This window comes from Argentina silus (genome assembly GCF_951799395.1).
Source record: "Argentina silus genome assembly, chromosome: 20".
NCBI classification, from domain to species: Eukaryota; Metazoa; Chordata; class Actinopteri; order Argentiniformes; family Argentinidae; genus Argentina; species Argentina silus.
The window spans coordinates 4,129,395-4,148,477 of record NC_139674.1 but is presented as its reverse complement, the minus strand read 5'-3'; the positions used below and the strand labels follow the sequence as shown (position 1 = coordinate 4,148,477).

At 44.5% G+C, this 19,083-nt stretch overlaps 2 protein-coding genes across 2 annotated transcripts in view; one reads left to right on the top strand and one right to left on the bottom strand.

Annotated features, from left to right (window-relative positions):
- Positions 1-10,234, bottom strand: part of lrmp (lymphoid-restricted membrane protein) — a gene marked incomplete at its 5' end in the record, with an annotated part of 30,952 nt that extends 20,718 nt beyond the window's left edge. The window contains 14 exon segments of the mRNA XM_083691843.1: positions 1,818-1,955; positions 2,679-2,772; positions 3,203-3,267; positions 3,462-3,512; positions 3,944-4,006; positions 4,167-4,244; positions 4,848-4,898; positions 5,357-5,474; positions 6,032-6,190; positions 6,288-6,363; positions 6,569-6,630; positions 8,090-8,270; positions 9,064-9,174; positions 9,556-10,234. Of these exon segments, the coding sequence (XP_083547969.1) occupies positions 1,818-1,955; positions 2,679-2,772; positions 3,203-3,267; positions 3,462-3,512; positions 3,944-4,006; positions 4,167-4,244; positions 4,848-4,898; positions 5,357-5,474; positions 6,032-6,190; positions 6,288-6,363; positions 6,569-6,630; positions 8,090-8,270; positions 9,064-9,174; positions 9,556-10,234 (1,926 nt within the window).
- Positions 10,235-11,796: 1,562 nt separating this feature from the next.
- The window catches only part of bcat1 (branched chain amino-acid transaminase 1, cytosolic), a 13,240-nt gene continuing 5,953 nt past the window's right edge, over positions 11,797-19,083 (top strand). The window contains exons 1-6 of the mRNA XM_083692204.1: positions 11,797-11,861; positions 13,342-13,398; positions 17,159-17,359; positions 18,040-18,150; positions 18,386-18,505; positions 18,677-18,837. Of these exons, the coding sequence (XP_083548330.1) occupies positions 11,853-11,861; positions 13,342-13,398; positions 17,159-17,359; positions 18,040-18,150; positions 18,386-18,505; positions 18,677-18,837 (659 nt within the window). The 5' untranslated portion in view covers positions 11,797-11,852. The remainder of the gene's footprint in view (positions 11,862-13,341; positions 13,399-17,158; positions 17,360-18,039; positions 18,151-18,385; positions 18,506-18,676; positions 18,838-19,083) is intronic.

Genomic DNA, 19,083 nt, shown 5'->3' with positions numbered 1-19,083 from the left:
AATTGTTCTTTGTTTAATGTTTATGCTGTACAGTATGTGTGTTATTATGCTGCGTTATTACACTGTAGCATTGCAAACCTTTAGAAAAAAGGGAATAAATACAGAAATAAAAATGAATAAAAAAGAAAAGAAAGACAGAAGGAGAAAGAAATACAGAAAAAAAAAAAAAAAAAAAAATATAGAAAAGAAAGAAGAAAGAAAGGAGGACAGAAGAAAAAGGAAGAAAGAAAAAGGAATAAATATAAAGAAAAAAAAAAGAAGTAAAAAAAAGAATAAAAAGGAAGAAACAATAAAAAGAAAGAAAAAAGAAAAACAAAAAAGAAAGAAAGAAAAGAAGAAAGAATAAAAAGAAATAAAACAAAAAGAAAGAAAAAGAAAGAAAGAATAAAAAGAAAATAAAGAAAAGACAAAGAAAGGAAGAATAAGAAAAAGAAAGGAAGAAAAGAAGAAAAAGAAAAGATAGAAAAGGAAAGAAAGAAAAGAAGAAAAAGAAAAGATAGAAAAGGAAAGAAAGAAAAGAAGAAAGAAGAAAAAATAAGAAAGAATAAAAAGAAAGAAAGGAGACAGAAAAATAAAGAATACAAATAAAGAAAAAAGAAAAAGAAAAAAAAAGAAAAGAGAAAGAAAGAAAAAAGAAAAGAAAAGAAAGGAAAAGGGAAAAAAGAAAGATGCAGACCTGATTAAATCAGACCCGAGGAGAAGGAGGGGAAGGCGAGGGAGGAGAGGAAGGAGGGAGCAGAAAGGGAGGAGAGATGGAGGAGAGGGAGGAGAGAGAGAAGAGGGAGGAGAGATGGAGGAGAGAGGGAGGAGAGAGGAGAGGGAGGAGAGCGCGCTGTCGACAGAGGAACGGTGGAGGCTGACCAATAAGAGGACCCCACAGGTAGTTGTTATCAAAGAAAACTGGTACCACAGCACAAAGAGAAGGTAACACTCACATGGCAACACTTTGGTAAATGCTAACTGGGATGCTTGGGAAGACCAGACTGAGAACCAGTTAAATGGTTAAATAAGGGCTATGGTTAAGCTAAGGGTTGGGGTCGTCCAAGGATCCCACTTAGCATCTACTGTACTTTATCTAGAAGAGGACTATGGTGGTTTGATCGGTTGCTCACTGGACAGTAGATTCATGAATTTGTAGATGATTGACTACAACTACCATAAACAATCACTTTTTCTCCCTTCTACCCTCTCTCTCTCTCCCTCTCTCAGATAAGTGGCTGGTATGAAAGGCTGCTGTAGGTCCTGAAGTTCTTCAAGGGTAAATAGTCAGGAGAATCCAAAAGGTAAGAGTAGACTTCAGACATGCAGGGAAACCAGCTGAAAACCGACACTCATCAATCCCCTAATTGCAGTGCTCTTGTCTTTTTCAGAGTCATCAATTTTCCTGGAAAAGTGCCAACTGGAACTCATTTTCTCTTCATATTACTTCAATCTTTTCATACTTGCATGTACTTCTACAAAACATAAACAATGTTCTTTGCATTATTTGTACGTGTGTCATTTGCTTTGGTTGTTGAGAGATGTAGACCGTAGAAACATGCACACACGCAAAGAGGGTTGGACATATGCTGTACAGACAGTGCCCTCTTGGTACACCACACACACACACACACACCTAACAATACTGGACAGGTGCAAGAAAGGTGTTTTACCAAATAGTGTTCACCAATCCAGTCACGCCAGATCAGTGATATCATCACCAAGGAAGGGATGGAGTAAGGTAGCCCACATTTCAAACCAATATCAGTGGCTGTCATACATTATAGCAGATAATGCTAATATGTTAATAAGAAGGGTAAGGGCTAGAGTGTTCGTACCAGTTTGCTGATGAGGCTCTTGAACTCCATGGACATCTGGTCCGGGGTGGGACCCTGCATGAGCAGCAGAACCTCCCTGTCCAGAGTCTCGTCCAGGGGGGACGCAAAGCTCATGTTAGACGACAGACGCTCCATACTCTGGGGGGAAACGAAAGAGGCCTGGGGTCACCAACACAGGACCTGATTGGCTGGTAGTGTCTACCAGCCAGTAAGACAGGGCATGATTGGCTCATAGTCAACGACCCCCGTGCAGATAAACAAACTACCAGTTTACATGTACATCCCCCCCAAGCAGTCCAGCATACAATAGCATTCAACACTTAGATCAATCAACCAATCAAATGCATTTGTGTAGCGCTTTTTACATAGTCAAATGTCTCAAAGTGCTTTACAACAAGAACAATACTAAACAATATAAAACAATAAAAACAAAAACATACAATAGGAACTAACAACAAACCATAGAACACCCAAAAAGTAAGCCAAGTAAAAAAACTCTCCAGAGGGGAGAAAAACATAGGGCACAGATGAACACATTAAGCGCATGACAGACAGCCCAAAGAGAACAGATACAGGACAGTACCTTACCCGAACCATTTTTTTGGATGGTACACTGAGTGAGTGATGAAAGCACTTGCGCATGTATTTTCCGTGGTAAAAAGTAGTTTAAGTGTGCCGTTAATGAAGTGGTTGTGGTTGAGGGCAGTTACACGCTGGCACAGAGTGGAGAGGCTCTGATAAACAACAGAGTGTGAGAGTGGACCGAAACCGAGATTGAGTGGGTGTGGAACAGCGAGTTCAGAATGAAGGGAGTGGGCGGACGAGAGGAGAATGGGTGGACGAGTGTAGAGGAGAGTGTACCTCTAGAGGGTTCTGTGCTAGAGCCAGTTCTGTCTGCAGAGAGCCGGAGCTGGTCTGGTTTAACCTGTACGCCACAGAGAGGGACAGGCCCACACTGCAGGAGAGAGATGGGGAGAAGGAGAGAGAGAGAGAGAGAGAGAGAGATGGGGAGAAGGAGAGAGAGAGAGAGAGAGAGAGAGAGAGAGAGAGAGATGGGGAGAAAGAGACAGAGAGAAGAGAGAAAAAAGTAATGTCATCAAAAGTCATGTCTTGTGACATACTTTGTCATTCGTCAGAGGAAGTGGTTACATATTAAATGAGAGGAAGAGACGGAGAGAGAGAGAGAGAAACACCTACACACACACAAACACACACAAACACAGGGCGAGTGAGAGAGAGAGAGACAGAAAGAAAGAATGGAGAAAGAGTGGGGGGAGAGAACACTAGACCACAACACAGTATGAAGATTACAACGACAACAGCATACTGTCAGAGATGATCTGAAGCCAAAGACGTGCAGGGCATGGTTAATGATGTCTACTCACGCTGCCATGTCTGGCTGCATCATGTGCATCTGATTCTCCAGCTTGGTCTTGTCTGCTCTCAGCAGCTGTCAACAACAACAACAGCAGCAGCAGCAGGCACCAGCATGGTTAGGTAACACCACACAATCACAGAATGTAAAACAGAGTCACCACTGAATGAAAGAGTAAGAGAGATATGATCCATAGTGATCTCTGGGTTTAGGGTAAAGAGAAGGCAACAGAAGGGGGGACCATCCTATCGAGATGCTTGCCGGCTCACCTCTGTGACGGCAGAGTACTCCACCACGGCACCCCTCAGCTCCTTGACCTGCCTGTTCCTCTGTGGAGGGACGTCGACACAGAATTCAACAACATAGGCCAAAACAACCACACACAAAGCCTACGGGACCGTGAATGTATTCTCTTATTCCCGCTCCTCGTGTCTCATGCCTTTGACAACGACCTTTCTTCCCACCGATTACACAATCACTTTCCCCTCGAGCGAATTCTACACTGCATGCGATTGTAATGGGGATGCAAGGTCAAAAGGATAAATCGATAAATGATTTAAGCTCTCTGGAACAGATCAAACACGAGAGATCAAATGCCTTTCCCTACTGAAGCGTGGGTGTTTACTGATCTTTGGGAGCATTCTGTGGGTGGCTTTTACTTACAGCCGTGTTGTCAAAGAGACCGTATTAATGAGAGGGGGGGAAGCTACTCTAGTTGGGTCCTGTTGGGATCAGATTGTAGTTTTTACTAACTGACCTCCAGTATGACAGAGTCTTTTTCATTCATGACGGCATCAAAGGAGTGGATCTGAACCTGAGGGAGGGAGAGAGAGTAGAAATTACATCACAACACACACAGAACATCACAATGACCCCCACCAGGAGCTCAGCATTGAGGTGAGGTTAGGTTACACACACACACACACACACACACACACAATACGAGCATGTACTGTACACACACACACACCTACCTGAAGATCAGCATTAATGTCACACAACTCCATCATCCTCTTCTGTAGTTCATCCAGTTCCATGGTGACCTTGATATTCTGGTGAGATATGGAGGGAGAGAGAAAGAGGGAGAAGGAGATTAGTTACCATGAAGTTTGCTTTACCCATTTATGTCTTCAAACAGTAAACAAGATGCACTAAACAATGAATTCCCTTTAAACCAGAGTGCTCAACTCCAAAGTTCTCAAGACTGCTTTCGCACTGCCTTTGGTGAGTATCTTAGGGATAAGCACTGTTGAATATTAGGAAGAGAGGTGCCAATGAGCTTCAAATAGTTCCTAATAGCCGTCATACATCTTCCAGGTATAGACTTCCTGGTGTACCCAATATTGATCTTTTGTTGGTCTATACGATCTTCCGCCGTAGATTGAAAACCCATCTCTTCAGGCTACATCTTAACAGTCCTTCCCAAGACCTCTTCATTATGACTGCCAATGGCCCCTGGTGTGAGCATTGAGTACTTTGTCTTATGACGACTCTTGGATAGATGATTCACTTACTTAAACAAATGTATTTGTTGTAAGTCACTTTGGATAAAGGCATCTGCTAAATGCCATAAATGTAAATGTCAATATGTAAATGGGAGGCGCTAACAATACTTCAGACTGGAACGAAATAGGGAGAAGTTTATAGTACATTACCTCTTCCTGAAGAGAGGCAATATTAGCAATGAGACCCTGGTTCTCCCGCTCCTGGGAATGGAAAAGGAGAATGTCAACTTCAACCACCAGATATTCCAGACTTCACCACCCACACCCACGTCACAGTCAGTCAGTGTAAAGTTAAACCAGAGCTAAAAAGCTGTCCATCAGTGAGTCAGTCTGTTGGGTTAGTAGTCATAGTAAATATAATGCACAATATAATGATTTGAAAGTCAATGTCCATTAAATGATTTACTGATTTGATGGCATTGAATTTTCCTGATGAAAACGACAGGACGAAACATGTTTTTTTTACAGTAATTATCCATCTTCCTCCTAGAGTTGCCTCTTCACCGCAGTTTGCTCCTCAATTCAGATACCTTGGTTGGAGAGGTCGGTAGTGACAGAGTTCCTTTCCTGTTACACTGAATGTTAGTTTCTCCTGAATGAATTGGAATAGGTGGTGCTCTGGTGCTCCATCTGACATCCGGTCCGGTCAGGTCTCTTACCATGTGTTTGCTGTGGGCTGAGGCGCGGGCTCTGCCCTCCTCTGTACAGGTCAGACTCATCTTCATCTCCTCCACCTCCTCCTTCAGCATCTTCTCCTTCTGAGCCAGCTGCTGCCCCCTAGAGAAAGGAGAGAGGGATGTTACACCCGCGGTACAGTGTGAGTGTGTGTTTGGAAATACAAAATGCATCTCACACACACACACACACACACACAATATGAGCATGTACTTTAGGTAGAAAACTGCATGCAAATCTGATTTCGGCCTAAAATAGCATTTTTACGCAAAGCCTCAATGCAGGCAGCATTCCAATGACTCCAGGCCTATCCGCTCAGAGATCATTAAAGAGACACCGTGACCGAGTAACATCTTCTACATCAAGGAGAATCCAGAATAGAATCACTAATCACATGATGGGGTTGTTGTTGGGTCAGGGAGTCAGAGTAAGGTAACGGTACTACTAGGATGAAGCTGCATGCAAATGCTGATCTGGGGTTTGTATTTCTCCCCCGAATTGAGGGAAACTGATCCTAGATCTGTGCCAACGGGCCAACTCCTACCCAGTGCAAGGTCATAGTCAGGGAGAGGACATTTGGGATCAAAGCAAGGAAACAGGTGAGAGGTTAGAGGTCTAAGAGTAGGATCTTCTGTAAGAGTTTGGGTGTGTACACTTACACTTTGGCCTGGTTCCTGAGCTCCTCATTCTCCTCTAAGAGCCTCTGGTTGGTGTCCTCCATGGTCTCCATGGACTGTTTAAGCTTCCTAACATCCTCCTGCAGCTTCTGGTTGCTGAACTGCAGGTCAGCCACACAGTACACCAGGTCTGATGTCTCACTGTGGAAGCACGCACGCACACACACACACACACAGGTTAGTGGACAAGGACATGTACTCGTGCCACACAAACAAACACGCGCACGCACACACTTACAGATCGCCTCGAGATGCCTCCCCTCCAAAGGCCTCCAGACTACCAGAGGTCATATTGAGCAGCATAGACCTCTTAGCTACAGGAAGAAACAGAAGTCTTTTTTAACATGGCTACTTGTTTACCAACCCTGCTGGTAAACACCAAAGAACAAAGGCATCAAACTAAATCCGTCATTTAAATACTCAAGAAAAGTGGTTTCAGCAACAATTGTCACGGTTGTCATATGACCAATAAAAACATGCCCCAAAACAACATCCATATGTGTGTTTAAACTCTCTCACCTGATAGGTTGTCTCTGAGCTTGACTGATTCCTGAGTCAGGTCTTCTTCTGCTGTGTCGTCCCTGTGGTGGGGCAGTAGAGTGACTAACTTCAGAGAATACCACAGGCTCAGAAAACACAGCCCCCCTCTCTCTCTCTCTCTCTCTCTCTCTCTCTCTCTGTGTGTGTGTGTGTGTGTGTGTGTGTGGATCTGTTACAAAACGAAAGCTGCTCCGATAGACAATCAGGTCTTTGATGACAATACGCTGCAGCTGCTGTAATTGAAGAAACATATCAGCCTTAGGGGCAGACTGCACAAACTATTAGCTGTTTGCACACAGCACTCCCTGCAAGCAGAAATATGGTTGGGAAAACTACAGCCGCAGCTGATTCAGATCAACACTTCCAATAACATTCTACATTGGCGCGACATTGTAAACAACACTGAACTTATTTATTTAGGATCCTCATTTGCTGCTGCCTAAGCAATTCAATCTCTTCTGTTGGCCCCTAATCCTTGTTTATTTACCTTGTATGTTTACTGATCTGAAAGTATTGGATAAAAGTGATAATTGTTCAAATACAAGAGTGAGCATTTAAGGAGCAGGGCGTAAGTTTCTTGGAAATCTGCCACTTCTGGCCACCACGGCGAAATTCAGTTGGATTCAAGTTCCAAATAACATCCTCCTCCCTACAACATAATAATATTACAACCGCCGAAAGGGACTTGCAGTGTCGGACATTAGCATGAACGATTTAAAGAGGCTGAAAGGAGAGTCCACTCCCCTAGAACACCCATGGCAGTAACACCATGTTTGTACATTTACATTTATGGCATTTAGCAGACGCCTTTATCCAAAGTGACTTACAACAAATACATTTGTTTAAGTAAATTAATCATCTATCCATCAGTCATCATAAGAAAACGTAATCAATGCTTGGACCTGAAGAGATGGGTCTTCAATCTACGGCGGATTGGTAGTGACGGGCAGTTTGTATGCAAACCTATTGTCGGGTAGGACACTCAATTTCAGAAAGTGCTTTTTCCGGACCAAAACGCACGTTGGTGAAAGGAAATATTTCTTTCATGCGAACTCATTCCCTGATCGCTACCGATTAAAACAGTGATTAGCATTAGGAAACTTTCAGAAAGCTTTTAGATGTTACATACTGGACCTTTAAGGTAATAACTCATTGATACAGGAGAGGTGGAGTTAACTGTAGCATCCAACACATAACTATTCCACTTGGAACACAAGCCTGTAGTGTATTTTATTGGCACCACGCCACCAAAGCAACATTTTATGTCCCTGTTTTCTGGCCTTATTCCAGCTGGCTTTCGTTCTTACTTGGGAGACGTACTGTAGCTAGCGTTAAAAGTTACATAGCGTACTTTGATTGGTAAGAGGAAAGGAGGGACATAGATTCCATCCAAAAGGTTCAGGTCAATATAATTGTGAATAAGGGGGTATGGACTAGGGGGTAGGGGACTAGGGGGTAGGGACTAGGGGGTTTGATTAGGGATTGAGCTCCAGACCTTACCCATTGTTGCGGCAGTCTTCGATCCACTCCTTCATGATAGCGTGGTAGGTGTCCAGGTCTATGGACACGTCTTTGTGCTCCGGGTCGAGCATGTTACACAGCTCCTCCAAACCGCTGTCCTCCGAGGTACGACTGGTGGTGTGGCGCAGGTAATCCACGATCCGGGACACATACACCTTACCTGGAAGAGAGAGAGAGGGGGGGGGGGGGGGAGGTTACCACCTCTACTGCCACCATCATCACCACGGTCATCTATGGGTTCACTATGGCTGTTGACAGTGACATTGCCAGACACAGAAGCCATATCTCCCTCCTCCTAAGGGTCTTCAACAAACACCTTTTAGCAAAGCAGTTGAGTTCTTCTTCAGATATTGGAGAAACCAATCGAAAAGACACACCCCGACAAGGTCCCGGTGGTCTGAGGATCCGGTTTTCTGAAGGCAACCAGCTCTCCATTACACAGACTCCCAAAATAATGCTGTCTGCTACAGACGATCACTGAGGAGTCCTTCAGAGAAGTCTGACTGACAACTGGAGAGAATACAGCCCAGACAGTAGAGCAGAGAAAATGCCAAAGTCAGGACAACCAAGGACTCGTAAAAGAGCCCTCTGTCCTCCCATTGCCACTGGGCACAGGGCCTGACATGGAGGAGGCAGCATGACAGAAATACAGGAGGTGGGAACACAAAAGGGGAATCCAACGATATGGCTTTACCCGCCCCCGGGGCAACTCTTCGACCATCATAATACAAATACAACTCAATTCAATCTGTTTGTGTAACACTTAAGCCATTGAGGCATTTGTCACACAGAACGCTTAAAATTCCAAACCCAGACTCTAGTAACCCCAACGCCTTGACCTTTACCCTCAAAAGAAGCCACACACTTGCTTGACTCAATAGTTGCCTTGTTTAAGAAACAGTACACAGCCTGCAAATGTGTGTGTGTGTGTGTGTGTGTGTGTGTGTGTGTACCTCGGCGCTGGGTATCGCAGGTATGGAAGATGGTGTCGAGCAGATCCTCCTCACAGATGAGGCTGACCTCAGCCAATGTATCCTTCCTGGCCTCAGAGGAGAACAAGGTTCCTACACACACACATACACACACACACACACACACAGAGGAGTGGATCTTACTGAAGAAAACAGGCCATACTGTACAAAGCATGTGCGCGCGTATACACACACACCTTCAAAAGCAGCCATCAAATAAACACATGATCTACATACGGTAAACTCAAACTCTGCTTATAGTTAAAACAAAGGTTGCCAGGAAGAGTACTTGACATTGAATTACTATGAAACAACTGTCACAGAACAATCACATGCAGAAATTACCCTTAATATGTAGAGATAATCATGTAGGGGGCGCACACACACGCAAGGTGATTTAAGTTCCCTTGTTGTAGTTCGGAAGTTGAAAGGCTAGTAATACGGTGAATGCACGTTCATCTATCTGTTCCCTACCTTCTCCCATGGAGAGTCTCTTGACCACCAGGGCCGGGTAGGGCAGCTCACACTCCAGCAGGCTGGAGGAATCAGACGAGCAGAAGTTGAGGTTGTACGAGAGCAGGCCATGTGCGGGTGTCTGAGTGCGTGTACACGAGGTAGACTGACTCCCCTGTCGATCGCCGTCCGACCCCCTCCTCTCGGGCTGAGTGAACTGGGGTCCGCGGGAGACGCCCAAGAAAGTGTCTCTGGTCTGGGGTGCCGGGGTGGAGCAGGTCCGCTGCCACCCCCTCGTCTGACTCTGCCCCATCCCCATCCCCGTCCCAGTACCCCTCCACTCCGCTAGGGTACTGGTGATGGTATAGGTGGCGTTGGCAGGGGTAAGGATGCTGCAGGCTGGCGTAGAGGGGGTGGAGGGACAGAGGGGGGGGCAGGGGATGCTCCTGAGGGGCCTCGGTGAACCCTTAGGGGTCAACATGACCGATCCCTCCCCCTCTCCTTCTCCTCGGACGGCTCGCTTGTTCAGGATGGCCTCCAGGTTGCAGCGCAGCCCGGACTGGGGGCTGTCGTAGCTGCTGGAGCAGAACTTGGGGATCTGGAAGGGCGAGTTAGCTTCACCGCCGCGGCGCTGGATGGTTTGCAGCTTGCGGCAGATGCTGTCTACGGGGTTGTGGCGTCTCTGGGTGGTGCAGTCCATGCTGGGGCAGGCAGGGAGAACAGGCCGAGAACTGCTGAGCAGGAGAGACCTTTCAGTAGATTAGCGTACATGTAGGGCTATGGATATACACATCACACATGAACATAAAACGCAATATCAAACAGGCCTACATTCTTTCATTGAATGAATGAAATGCTACACATTTCAGGTGGTCAAGGGTATCTTATCAATAGGACACATGCGAATAGGCTATACCTGAGCTTCCTTGCCTGTAGGCTACCTGAGAGAATTTAGGTGACGGAGCAACTGAAAGAACGCAACCTATTTATACAATGACACAATTATCAGTATTTTACACAAAATTAGTCTTCTACACAACAAAGTCAGCGTATGTTAAGGACAAATAGCTGGCCTATCTACCATCAACACTACCTAATATTTGTGATAATGGGTGATAAGACCCAGAGTATCAGTAATTGCTAACATTTGGATGAAAAAAGATATCACATGCTTATTTCAACGACGCCAATTAATTCCTTGTCAATTAAATCATGTGGCGTTTATTTGCATTTAAACGTCGACTTGCCTGTAGTTACCTTGAACTCTTTCTGTGCGTGTTTATTCCGCGTTGAACTCTCAATTGGTGTAAATTCTTGTGTAAATCCTAGTCAAACAAAACTCTGCTGTTTCAATCACACGGGTTTTCAATTACAGCGCCGTAAAGTGACGTGGGGCATTTAAAAGCTGTAAATGTCACGACTGTCAGCACGCATCTCAAACCAAGCCAACATCGCCCCCATGTGGTCAAGCTAGTTATAACACTCATTTACAACATCAGATGTGAAAAGTCACCTATTGTGCACCTACGGAATGGTTTACCTTTTGTTCAACATGACAACCTGATAACTATACATTGTGTGATAATCCACTGTTGGAGATGTGTATGTTAACTGGATGACGGAACAAGCAGATGTTGTCAATTACATTTCTTAATGTATGAGTAGTACTATGGTTAACTCAGTAGGCCTTCATACCCAGTAGCCTGTCCATATCAATGAGTGGTTTGTGAGATAATTGTAAGCTGATAAATAGAGAGACTTTCAAGTCAGCGACAGGGAATACTGTATGCTTTTCACTGTCCTGGCGCCCCGACTTGATTTGTAAGAACTGGGAGAACAGCCTTAGTGTGCCAACATTACAAAGATCCCTTGAACAAACTATCGTACAATTCAGACTGTTGATTTAATGGGTATCGTACAATGTTGATTTAATGGGTAACCCTCCTTGTGTTACTGTTTATATCAGTTCTAGCATGCTTCTGATGAGTCTCTAAGGTAGTATAATAATCATTACCAGGTTTCTACACAAATACATGTTTTATTTGGGGCACTTCATTGCCTTCATTGCTTATAGGCAGTAAGAGAGATTCATATTAAAAGTTGTACACAATTACGTCAGTGTATTGCGTGCGTGCGTGCGTGTGTGTGTGTGTGTGTGTGTGTGTGTGTGTGTGTGTGTGTGTGTGTGTGTGTGTGTGTGTGTGTGTGTGAACCATTAAAATTTAAGTGTAACCGGTGTGTCCACATTCTGTGTCTCTCCACTCTCCGGTTTGCACGGTCATGTTTGGGACTCCTTCCCAAACACTCAAGCAGCAAGGATGTTGAAGGTATGTTCACTCTTAGAAAAACGTTTTTTAGTTGCCACTGTAAAACATGTTCTTCTACAGGGACAGGAGATAAAGGATAGTATAACCCTTTTTGGTTGTAGGTTGAAAAACATTTTCTGGGAGTGTGTAGCCTACTTGTAAGTAACTGATAATGCTGAAATAGGACAATAATATTAAAACAGTTATGATAATGCTCATAGTGTATGTTCAGACAACATTGGCTAAGCCTAATTGTGTGACTCCTCTCAGGCTGTACGCGTGACTGCCTATAGCCCCATAATAACATGTTGAATATGGAGGTATTCAACACGAATGGCCAATGTATCACATAGGCGATGACACATTTGTGAACATTCACCTTATTGTTGGCTTGCGCGTGACACTGACACAACAGTAGGCCTTTAGTGGGCCTACAAGAGTCTGATGGTGAACAAATAAAATAATCTGTAAGCGGTTTATCGCTCGTAGAGACAGAGCGGGCGCCTCCCGAATGCATTTTCATCATGGCGAGTGTTCCAGTCGTCCCCTTATCAGCAGCCAGCGCGCCATCTCTCAAGGTAAAAGAAACCCCCGTCCGCTAACGAATACCGGTCCGCCTGGCAGTCCTCGCGACTCCATAGGTTACGTTATTTACTATTTCTGAAGGCGGTGGGATACGAAGTCCCTACGCAGCTCGGTCTCCATTTAATCTCACAGGTTTCTGAGCCCCTGCTGCGGTTTAGCCGACACATTATAAAATACACTTGTTCCAAAGGCGTTTTTTTTTAGAGATAAGCTATTAAAATGTAATGTTTTGGTGCCACTGACAATCATTTAATATTATGTATAGGCATATTGCCTTGCCCTATGTACATGGAGGGCATCTCAAATGACGACACATTTTATTTACCAATATCACGCAGGCGAGAGGATTCTGTTATAGCGGCGTACAGCCTGCTTAGTGCTTAGAAACCGACCTGCCACTGTACCAATAGAATTGCCTTGATTATTGACGTTATTCGGGCGATATTTACGTTCATAAAATGAATTATCTTCAAACCATGAATTATGAGTATGGCTTTTAGAACAACCGATTTTATTATTTATCTACATTCATATTATGAAGTCGTTGACATCTAAAACGTCCTTTATGCGTTCTATTCTGATTATTGTGAATCATAAAATAATGTATTGCCTGGCTAGTTTTTTTAAATATAGGCTCAGGTAACCCGGCTACTGTCACCTTGATAAAGGTAAAGCGAGATGCAGTGCAGAGGAGGGAACTCTAGACTCCTGCAGTCTCTCTCAGGGACAATACCTATTCCTATCCTCATCAATTTTACATCAGCGAACCGCACAGTCAGTAGTCTACTTTCCAATAACCCCACTCTCCTCTCCTCCATCTAAATGCTGCCACTTTCTTTGTCATTCTCTACACAGTTCATAAAAGCTCTCTGTTTGTGAGTGCATGATACAATGTTTGTTTACAATCTTCCCTCAGGGGTGTGACGAAGATGTTTCCAGTAACGGCATGGCTCAAAGCGTCCACAGCTTCAAGGTAACTTTTGAATTATTAACACAGCAACAAAAGCTTAGAATACAGCTGTTTTGTAGGACACTTGTATGCAGTCACTGCTTCAGTTGCATGATTACTTGCCTTCAGCCTGGGGTCCAGCTGCAGCATTTTGATGTTTCCTGGATATATTCCAATATTCAAAAACCTCCCCCTATAGATGTCAATCAAAAGGTCCAGATCGTAAATAACACGTTCCCCATAAAAACAATATTCCCAGCTCAGCAACAACCAGATTTAAAATATTCCACCAGAGATCCCAAACTCAGGGACGGTCCAACTCAGAGAACCATGGACAACCCCTCCTGAGGCCCTTGGTGTGGCCCATGGCCCCCAGAGTGAAAGGTGTGACCCATGTTGTGATGAGGTCCTCAGGGTGAGAAAGAGTATGGGACCAGGGCCCTGCCTTGCCTCCCTCCGTCCTCCTGGAGGTTCTCGTGTTGTCTTTCAGGAGAATCCACTTTCCCAGATCACGCTAAGCATATGCCAGTCAGGCTGTGGCCACGGCTTTAACATGCTGTTTGATGCTGCCTGCATGGGACTCAGGCTCAGGTACAGATTAGGAGAGAAAGAGAGGGAGAGAGAGAAAGAAAGAGAGAGAGAGACAGAGAGAGAGGAAGAGTTGTCATTTGCAGGGCCGACAACATCACTACAAATCACACACACTCACGACACCAACACAGAAGAGACTCGCTTAGAAAAGTCACAATGGTGAAGTGTCTTTCAATTACTAAATTGCTTCAGACAGTACTATTATACAGTTTTGAGCTGTGTAGTTTGAATTCAAAAATCAATTGGCAAGGGCTCCCTTAAAAATACGGTTCACATCTCAATGGGACGACTGGATAGATGAATGAACACAAAAATAAAAAAGAAACATCTTGAAATAATAGTCAGAGTTGAAATAATAAAATCGTAAAACCAGTTCTAGACCTGTTGGACTGGTTGTTGGTTTTTAGACTTCCTGAGGGGGAAATAACCACTAGAACGAGTTCCAAGTTGGATGATATCCAAGATGATGATATCCAAGTTTACGAGTCGTGACGCGTCCACTGTCACCTTTTAGCTTCTCAGCAGAAAACAGATCATTGGTTGAAGAGTTCAAAAGCAGTCAAATGCATTTATGTCAGACTTATTCACCAACTTGGACCTATGAGTTCCAGTGAACCAAACACACATACCATTACATACACATACCATACCACACATACACACATACTATGATCTGTAGTAATCACTGTCGGAATAGGTTTCTCAGGTATGTGTGGGTTCAAATTGTGTGACTAGTTAAGTTGAAGAAAATTATGTACTGCACCTGGGGTGTAAACCTAAATACACCTTTCTGTGTAACACCAGCACATCAAGAGTAAGGGACTGTTCTTAGGAACTGAGCAGTGATATGATTGGCTAAGACTTGAGGGCAGTGGAACCAAACACATGGACCAGGTGAACTGCTCATTAGCTGCTTTTCGACAGTAGTGCCAGCGTGTGCCACGGCTTACTAGCGGCCAGCTAGTGCTTAAAGCTCGGTGCTCGTGTGAATTTCAACAGCTGGCCGTTCTAGACCCGCCCGTGTATGATCTCCAGTTTGTTTACATTCTGCAGTTTGTAAGGTGGTGAAATATATGGAGACCACATGTAAAATACTCCAGTTTCTGATAACAGGTTCTGATAACTTAAGCACTTAGTGTAACATTTCAGTTGTAAGCTATTTAGTTTGAGCCCTATTCAAACTATTTGATTGTGTAGTTACAGCGAGCCGTGCCTGCCCCCCACCAAGTTCGCTAGCCAACTAAACCACTTGGATGATAAGAATATCCTCGCTCTAAACTGCCCCTTGCCCCATTTGGCCTCATAAGGACCAGGGGGGTAGAGGAAGCTAAAAGCCCGAGTTTTAAGCACCGAATAGGTCCAGAGTAAGCACTGTTGAAGCCCGGGAGTGACTGTGGGAAAGCAATTGGCCTTGACATGCACTGGCACGCACAGCGTAAGCCCCACTGTGGAAAGCTGGCTAACAGCTTTCCACAGTGGGGCAACCAGTCAGACAGATAGCCAGACTGACAGTTATCCAGACTGACAGAGAGACTGATAATTGTACCCTTGTCTGTCTGTGCTAGCAGCGTCATGTCTGAGTCCAGGCTCTTGTACTCAGAGCAACCTCTTCCCTGTGTTCCACACCTGAGCACCAATTGGATGTAGTGTATTTATAGTCTGTTAATCCTTCACCAATGCCGGGGGAGAGCGTGTGAAGTGAGGAGACAGACAACACTGAGCGTGGATTACGGCTAATTCACCTCACCGAGGCCCAGTCATACTCTCTGAGCTCATGTGGAGTCATTGTCAGAATTAAGTCAGAATATATTCTGAATATAATCAGAATATAGTCCAAATATACAGTAATCAGAATATACTATGAATTAGCGTTGACAGTATGTCCGATTTCTCACAGCATGCCAGACCACTAAACAAACTTGTCATTCGGTGCACATTTTTAATAGTGAGCCTACCACCATTGTTTTGTTTTGAAGACAGAGTACAAAGTAGTTAGACATTACACTTCTTCTCTAACTCTCAAACCACCTCACTGGAAATGTATGTGGACCTCAAAAACTATCAGACAGTTGGATAAACCAATGAGATATAGTATAGTATATATACAGTTGATATGTATATATATATATACGTAGAACGTACGACATACGACACGTGTTTCTCTAGCCATATTCACACAGGGTCACAGATCACGCACCTGTCTGATTGCCAATGTTATATACATATATATATTGGCAATCAGATAGGTGTGTGATCTGTGACCCTGTGTGAATACGGTTAGAGAAACATGTGTCGTACAGTAATAATCTGACCATGCTCTCAACCCTGCGGCCATCAACTCCTCCTCTCCGTAATCTAGGATTACGCCGCAGCAGTGACGGCAATTCTCAGACTCTCTAATCCCAGGCAGGCGTTAGTGACAGCCAACCACGGCACAGACAGACCGACTGACAAAGGAAGATGAGTTTGAGATGGGAGACGACCCTAAGAACAGATCTAGAGTCAGACGACCCTACCTCCAGTCCTACTGTTAACCATACAGAGATGGAGTAGTATCTGATCCTATATCAGTGGATAGGGCAGGGACGACGTCTGAAGATGAGCTCCAGTTTGCGTGGTATAGTTAGAGGGTCGTGTCATGCACCAGGGATTATGAGCCTGGAGGGACCCCTGCTGGTGAAAGGGAGAGATGCAGAACGACAAAGCTCCGAATGTGTTTTATGAAAGAACACAAAATGAATGAGTACACTCTTCTATGTGTAAAGTTTACAACTGTGGGCCACTACCCACATAACATATACCTTTAGTCCTATAGCAGTGTGTGTTATTTTATAGCTGAGTCATGCACTCATAGATAAAAAGGTTCTAGTAAGGACAAAAAAAGGGTTCTTCATTTCTCCATGTAGGGGAACTTTGCTTCACTTGGCCAACTGTAATGCAGGAAGTGGCAATGGGAACTCTCTATCTTGTAAACCCATTGGAGGAGGGGTTTTTGGAGCCATCCTTTTGGGTTCCACGTGTTTCAGTGTTTCCTTTTCACAGAGGGTTCTAAATACACCAAAAAGGGTTTTTCAAAAGGTTCCCACCAGGGACAAATGAAGAACCCTTTGAAGAACCCTTTTAGAACCTTTTTTTTAAACATTTTTTTATAAGAGTGTGTATTCTGTATTCTGTATTCTTCCCTCCCCCCCAGGCAGCTGATGTGGTCATCGAGCTGTCCAAGACTCACAAGACCAAACCTGACCTGACCGACCTGGTGTTTGGGACCGTGTTCACTGACCACATGTTGACCATAGAGTGGACCAGCGCCGGGGGCTGGGAGAAACCTCACATCAAACCCTTCGGTGACCTGTCTCTCCACCCGGCATGCTCGGCCATGCACTACGCTGTACAGGTAAACTCACCTGGATCCACTAACAATTCTCTGTAGGGTAAAGTGGAGGTTCAGTAAGTGTTTTTCTTTATTATTAATTATGGACCAAAAAATTTCAGATGAACTCATCGATACTCAATGAATGGAAGTCTCCAGGAATAACTAGCTTGCTCCTCTCAAAAGGAGGGAAATAGACCTTCTAACTACTCCAAAGCTGGGTGGTTAACACTTTGTAGACATACATTTACATGTAATATATGAAATTAAAATATTTGGATTATAGTTATTGGAAGCTCACCAGCACTGGCAGGCATGGAGAGTACTGCCATAGCAGGGTCCTCAAATCTTGCCTTCATTTCTGATTCTTTTATGTGGAAATAGAGCGCACAAGGAGTTTGCATTGAGAGATTACTGTAGCTTTGGTTTGAATGGCTACTGCTGGCAGTAGCTTGTGAATGCAACTGGATGTGAAAAATAAAGTTCTTTACAATAATTCTATTGTGCTATTTTTTCATATTTGTGAAATTAATTACAATGATAGACTCTTGGGTCTAGCAGGATTTCTCAAGTCGACACTATTATATACTGTTTTGTCATTCATTGTTCAGTGACAGAGTATAAAATATAACAATGTTATTATCAATATTTTCTCCTCAATGTCAGTCAACCTGTTGTTCTCTTCCCTTCTGATGTGTCATCAGCTGTTTGAGGGTATGAAGGCGTACTGGTGTGCTGACAACAGAGTGCGGCTCTTTAGACCCATGCTCAACATGAACCGCATGGCCAAGTCCGCAGAGAGAGCCTGTCTGCCTGTAAGAACACACAATATCAATTCCTCCTTGAAAAAGAAATTATAACAATTTGTTTTGAATATACAATCCCACTCAAGTCCGACACCATGCATGCATGAAAGGACAGAGGAGAAACCTTGAGAGGAAGTAGAGCTGAAATATATCCTATAAATATCCTCTCTCTCCCCCCCTCCCCCCCCTCTCTCTCTCTCTTCCTCCCCATCCCCCTCTCTCTCCATCTCTCCCCCTCTCTCAGGCCTTTGACAGGGCAGAGTTGGCGGAGTGTATCAGGAGGTTGGTAGAGCTGGACCAGGATTGGGTCCCTCAGTCAGACTGTGCCAGCCTGTACATCCGCCCCACCTTCCTGGGCACTGAGGTGAGGAGAGGATGACCATCGACCATCTGTAGATCTAAAGGAATGGGAGAGCGGTCAGCAAAATGATGCTGACTGCACCTAGCCATTCACACAGGCATAACGATAAGATTTAAGTGATAATGCTTGTGTGTGTGTGTGTGTGTGTGTGTGTGTGTGTGTGTCCATCCCTAGCCGTCCCTGGGAGTGAAGAAGCCATCCCATGCTTTGCTGTTTGTGATTCTCAGTCCTGTCGGGTCCTATTTCAGTACTGGAGCCAAGCCTGTTTCTCTGTGGGCCGACTCCAAATACATCCGCGCCTGGAGAGGAGGGACAGGAGACTGCAAGATGGGAGGGTAAACACACACGCTCACGCTCACACACACACACACACACACACACACACACACACACACACACACACACACACACACACACACACACAGACTCACACACACAGACACACACACACACACACACACACACACACACACACACACACACACACACACACACACACACACACTCACACACACACCACACACACAGGCAGGCTGAAGAAAGGATTGCAACAGAGAGAAACAGATCGTTACTTTGACCCC